The sequence below is a fragment of the Pristis pectinata genome, chromosome 7, assembly GCF_009764475.1.
Source record: "Pristis pectinata isolate sPriPec2 chromosome 7, sPriPec2.1.pri, whole genome shotgun sequence".
Lineage (NCBI taxonomy): Eukaryota > Metazoa > Chordata > Chondrichthyes > Rhinopristiformes > Pristidae > Pristis > Pristis pectinata.
The window spans coordinates 12,319,021-12,325,020 of NC_067411.1; the positions used below are offsets into that span (position 1 = coordinate 12,319,021).

General features: G+C 51.3%; 1 protein-coding gene across 1 annotated transcript in view; it reads right to left on the reverse strand.

Annotated features, from left to right (window-relative positions):
* LOC127572631 (15-hydroxyprostaglandin dehydrogenase [NAD(+)]-like) overlaps window positions 1–5,113 on the reverse strand; it is a 50,185-nt gene extending 45,072 nt beyond the window's left edge. Inside the window, 4 exon segments of the mRNA XM_052020099.1 lie at window positions 421–501; window positions 503–528; window positions 2,280–2,403; window positions 4,762–5,113. Of these exon segments, the coding sequence (XP_051876059.1) occupies window positions 421–501; window positions 503–528; window positions 2,280–2,403; window positions 4,762–4,854 (324 nt within the window). The 5' untranslated portion in view covers window positions 4,855–5,113.
* Window positions 5,114–6,000: the final 887 nt, after the last annotated feature.

A 6,000-nucleotide genomic window follows, 5' to 3' on the forward strand; every position in this document is an offset into this window, starting at 1 on the left:
ACCTGAAGACACCACACAAACAGCACCTGAGATTGAACCTAGAGTTGTGAGGTGGTACTAACTGCTGTGCCACTGTGCCAAGCCAGCATATGACACGATGCAAATATTTGTTGGTAAAGCCCTCCTGAGTTATCTGTCACCTGCCACACTGCTGTAAACTTTGGTGAACTTGAAGGCCAATAAAAGCCCTTCAAACTGATTTATTTTCTAACAACTGAAAATTTTCTCCTGATGGTAAACAATAAGACGCCATCTTTTCTGGTCCCCACCCCACCTCACCAACTCCCCTCTCAAAAGAAAACCCCTGAAATATGATATTTCATATAGAAGTGCAACTCACTGCAACTGGCACAGACAACCTTACCTCTGTATGTAAGGAAGGGTTTCAGCTGTATAAACAGGGAACTCTTGTGTTCTTACCAAATTAACGTTGATTGTTTGTTCCCAGTTGTTCTCATTGTTTATTCCGGCATTGTTACATAGTATATCCAAACTTCCAAAGGTGGTTCAATTGCTTCTTAAAAGCACCTAAAAAAATCAATACAGGATGGAATCACAGAACAGTAGAACGAGCATGTTTAACTCATCAAACTTGTGCTGGGTTTTTTGGAGGAACAAACCCAATCAGCCTCCTTCCCATTCTCCTCCTTATCCCTCTGATACTCCCTCCTCCCTGATCATAGAACATAGAACACTACAGCACAGTACAGGCTCCTGGGCCCACAATGTTGTGCCGACATTTTATCCTGCTCTGAGATCTACCTAACCCTTCCCTCCCACACAGCCCCCTATTTTTCTATCATTCATGTGTCTAAGAGTCTCTTAAATGTCCCTAATGTATCTGCCCCCACAACCTCTGCCAGCAGTGCGTTCCACACACCCACCACTCTCTGTAAAAAACTTACCCCTGACACCCCCCTTATACCTTCCTCCAATCACCTTAAAATTATGTCCCCTCGTGTTAGCCATTGTCACCCTGGGAAAAAGTCTCTGACTGTCCACTTGACCTATGCCTCTTATCATCCTGTACACCACTATCAAGTTACCTCTCATCCTCCTTCTCTCAAAAGCCCTAGCTCGCTCAACCTATCCTCATAAGACATGCTCGCCAATCCAGGCAACATCCTGGTAAATCTCTTCTGCACCCTCTCTAGAGCTTCCACATCCTTCCACAAGTTAACTTAAATCTCTAATCCACTAGTTATTGACCCCTCTGCCAAGGTGGAAGGGATTCCTAATCATAAAGTCATGGGAGTCGTACAGCACAGGAACAGGCCCTTCGGCCCACCATGTCCATGTCGACTGTCAAGTACCCATCTATACTAATCCCGTTCACCAACAACTGGTCCATCGCCTTCAATGCGTCGGCGATTCAAGTACTCATCTGGATACTTCTCACATGCTGTGAGAGTACCGGCCTCCACCACACTGAGGCACTATCCTTGTGTGCCAAGATCCATGGAAGAGGAGAGAAAATGCTAACCTTACACCACTAAACATAACGTTAAAAGTAGTGAGAAAAAAAAAACACGGACTTAAAATGACGTGAAATTAGTTGTTTAAGGTCAAGCAGTAGATGGAGAATACAGATCATTAAAATCTTTTTCCCAGAGTAGAAATGTTAAATACTAGAGGAGCTGCATTTAAGGTGAGGGGGAAAGTTTAAAGGAGATGTGTGAGGCATGTTTTATACACAGATAGTGGTAGATGCCTGGAAAAGGCTGCCAGGGATGGTGGTGGAAGCAGATACGATAGTGGCGTTTAAGAGACTTTTAGATGGACACATGAATATACATAAATGGGGGGATATGGATCATTTGCAAGTAGAAGAGATTTAGTTTAATTTGGCATTGCTTTTGGCACAGACATCGTGGGCTGATGGGCCTGTTCTTGTGCTGTACTGTTCAATGTCCTATGTAAAGCACAAATCACCGGGAGTCTTAAACGAAGTAAGAAAAATGAACATCAGCAGAGTTCTTTGGTACAAATTCAATATGCATCAGATAAAACATGAAAGTATTTTGGGCAAATATTAGTACAACAGGTGTGTGAATATGTGTGTTTGGGTGTGTTGGCACGTAGTTGACATTTACTGAAATAACATACAGCCTACACAGTTGCAATTATTAACCTGCAAATCACCGCAATCAATTACATTGTAATACTGATCAAATTAAGATTCAACATGCCTTTTCTTCTGCAAAATGTTTCTTGCTTCAGGCTACGTGAAAATTACAATCATTATCAAAGAGGCCCAGATCTCATCCTTTACCACTTACATTTCAGCTGCTCTTCCGATCCGACATCACATGCAATGAATAAACTGTTCGCACTATCAAATTCCGTATCCAGATCATTCTTACAGGCTTCACCCGCAACTGCGTTCATATCCAGGATCACGACCTGGGAATGGAGACAGGAGGATGAAGACAAGAGAATGAATCAAGAGGAATGGAGAAGAATGGAGTGAACGGGGAGTAGTGGAGAGGGAGCGGAGGTGGAGGAGATGGTCGATCTAGGGAGCGGACGGAGGAGTGCGGAAGGAGCAGGCGGGAGATAGCAGTGGGGAGGAATGGAGGTGAAAGGGGAGAATGTCGGGATAGTGGAAGGGAGAAGACAGAAAGGAGAGGGAGGAGGAGGAGGAGGGAAAGAGCACAGTGGAGAAGGAACAGAGGGAGAATCATGGGAACGTGGGGTGAGGGAAACAGAGAGGGAATAGAAGAGATGAATGGTGAGGAAGAAAGAAAGGGAGTAGAGGAGGGGTCCAGGGAGAGAAGAGACCGTAGGAGAGGAATGCAGAGAGAACGTGGGGGAGGAATGGGAGAGCATGTTGAGGAGGGGAGGCAAAGGAACAGATGGGAAGGGAATGGAGTGAAGGAATGGAGGGAAAACAGAGGGGCAGCAGGGAGTGAAGGGAAAACGGGTGGGATGGAGGGACGGAATGGAGGGAGAACGGATGGGAAGGATGGAGGGAGAATGGAGAGAAGGGATGGAGGGAAGGGATGAAGAGAGAACAGAGAGGGGAAAGGAATGGAGAGAGAAGAGGGGAAGGGATGGAGGGAAGGAATGGAGGGGGGGATGGAGGGGAGGGATGGAGGGAAGGGATGGAGGGAAGGAATGGAGGGAAGGAATGGAGGGGAGGGATGGAGGGGAGGGATGGAGGGGAGGGATGGAGGGGAGGGATGGAAGGAATGGAGGGGAGGGATGGAGGGAGAATGGAGAGAAGGGATGGAGGGAAGGGATGAAGAGAGAGAGGGGAAAGGAATGGAGAGAGAAGAGGGGAAGGGATGGAGGGAAGGAATGGAGGGGAGGGATGGAGGGGAGGGATGGAGGGAAGGAATGGGTCGGAAGGGATGGAGGGAAGGGATGGAGGGAAGGGATGGAGGGAAGGGATGGAGGGGAGGGATGGAGGGGAGGGATGGAGGGAAGGAATGGAGGAAAGGAATGGAGGGAAGGAATGGAGGGAAGGAATGGAGGGGAGGGATGGAGGGAAGGAATGGAGGGGAGGGATGGAGGGAAGGGATGGAGGGAAGGGATGGAGGGAAGGGATGGAGGGGAGGAATGGAGGGAAGGGATGGAGAGAAGGGATGGAGGGAAGGGATGGAGGGAAGGGATGGAGGGGAGGGATGCAGGGAAGGAATGGAAGGAAGGAATGGAGGGAAGGGATGGAGGGGAGGGATGGAGGGGAGGGATGAAGAGAGAACAGAGAGGGGAAAGGAATGGAGAGAGAAGAGGGGAAGGGATGGAGGGAAGGAATGGAGGGGAGGGATGGAGGGAAGGAATGGGTCGGAAGGGATGGAGGGGAGGGATGGAGGGGAGGGATGGAGCAGAAGGGATGGAGGGGAGGGATGGAGGGAAGGAATGGAGGGGAGGGATGGAGGGGAGGGATGGAGGGGAGGGATGGAGGGAAGGAATGGAGGGAAGGAATGGGTCGGAAGGGATGGAGGGAAGGAATGGAGGGAAGGAATGGAGGGATGGAGGGAAGGGATGGAGGGAAGGGATGGAGGGAAGGGATGGAGGGCAGGAATGGAGGGCAGGAATGGAGGGCAGGAATGGAGGGGAGGGATGGAGGGGAGGAATGGAGGGGAAAGATGGAGGGGAGGAATGGAGGGGAAAGATGGAGGGGAGGGATGGAAGGAAGGAATGGAGCAGATGGAGGGGAGGGATGGAGGGAAGGAATGGAGGGGAGGGATGGAGGGGAGGGATGGAGGGAAGGAATGGAGGGGAGGGATGGAGGGAAGGAATGGAGGGAAAGAATGGAGGGGAGGGATGGAGGGGAGGAAGGGAGGGATAGAGGGAAGGAATGGGGAGAGAAGAAGGAATGAGCAGAGGGAAGGAATGAAGGGATGGAGGGAAGGAAGGGAGGGAAAGAATGAAGGGATGGAGGGAAGGAAGGGAGGGGAGGTATGGAGGGAAGGAAGGGAGGGATAGAGGGAAGGAATTGGGAGGAGGCGGTGAGGAGGAACGGAGAAAGAACGGAGAGGAGGAATATAGGGGAAGGATGGAGGGGAGGAAAAAAGAGGGAACGGAGGGGAGGAAGGGGAAAACGCGTGGGGGATGAATCGAAGAGGAGCAGAGGAGGGGAATGGGCGGAGGGAGGGCGGTGGAGGGGGAGGAAAGGACGCGTAGAGAAGCGCGGCGGGGGGGGGGGGGGGGGGGGGGGGGGGGTGAAATGGTGGAGAGGAAGGGTAAATAAAAGGCAAAGAAGTGGCACGATGCAAGCAGGGCTCAGCATCCCCGCCGGCAGCGTGAGCGATGTACCTTGCAGCCCTGCCGCAGCAGCGCGGCACTGAACGCCTTGCCGATCCCCTGCGCCGCTCCGGTCACCAGCGCAACCTTGTCACTCAAAGCCATCGGCAGTTCTGCAGTGCTCGCAGCCCTTGGCGGGGAGCCTTTATGCGTGGAAGGAGGCGGAAAGGGCAAGAGCCCCGTTCCCGTGGACAAAGGGGGCAGTCACTTGTGTGCTCCAAACTTCAGCAAAGTTCTTCCCCTCTCTCTCTCTCCCTCCGTTGACTCTGCAACTCCTCGCAATGTTTGCATCACGTGTTGGATGTTTGCACCGCCGTTCTGTCCCCGAGTCAACCCCTTTGGGCACGGTGCACACCATTCCCAGCCTCGGTCAGGGAGTGCTCCAACTTCCCCCGCCTCTCTCCTCCCCTAGCTGCACCCGAGAGCTGCTTTCGTTTCAACCTTTCGGCGCTGCAATGGGTTACACAATCGGAGTGAGCTCGGCCAACACACAGCCTGCTCAGATGCACGGATGAGAGCAACTGGCTTGCTGGAGAGAAAGCTATGAATTATTTCCCAGCCCCCTTTCCCGACCCCTTGTGCTTTGTGGTGTAACGTTGAGGGGCCAGATGTGAAGTTTATCCATCCTCCTCGGCACACAGGCGGCTGGATTCAGTGGCCGTTCCAGGAATGGAGTGGGAGGTCAGATGCAGTGCTATTTGATTCCGTGCATGGTCGTGGAAGTCCAGACCACACTGACACATGAACTGCAGCTAGCCAGTGCTTCTGCATAGAGTCACAGAGTAATACAGGTCCTTCAGCCTGTGCTTTTTCCCACTCGAGTCAACACTTTGAGGGCCTGGAGACTATTCCTACCCATGACTTCTTTTCCCTGCTGTTCCTTACTTCCACCCAAACTGATTCCACAGCACAATCAATATCACTACTTGGCACCAAAATGATACCATAAGACCATAAGACAAAGGAGCAGAAGTCGGCCGTTTGGCCCATTGAGTCTGCTCCATCATTCTATCATGAGCTGATCCATTCTCCCAGTTAGCCCCACTCCCCTGCCTTCTCACCATAACCTTTGATGCCCTGGCTACTCAGATACCTATCAATCTCTGCCTTAAATAAACCCAAAGACTTTGCCTCCACAGCCACCCGTGGCAACAAATTCCACAGATTCATCACTCTCTGACTAAAGAAATTTCTCCACATTTCTGTTCTGAATGGGCGCCCTTCAATTCTGATGTCGTGCCCTTTTGTACT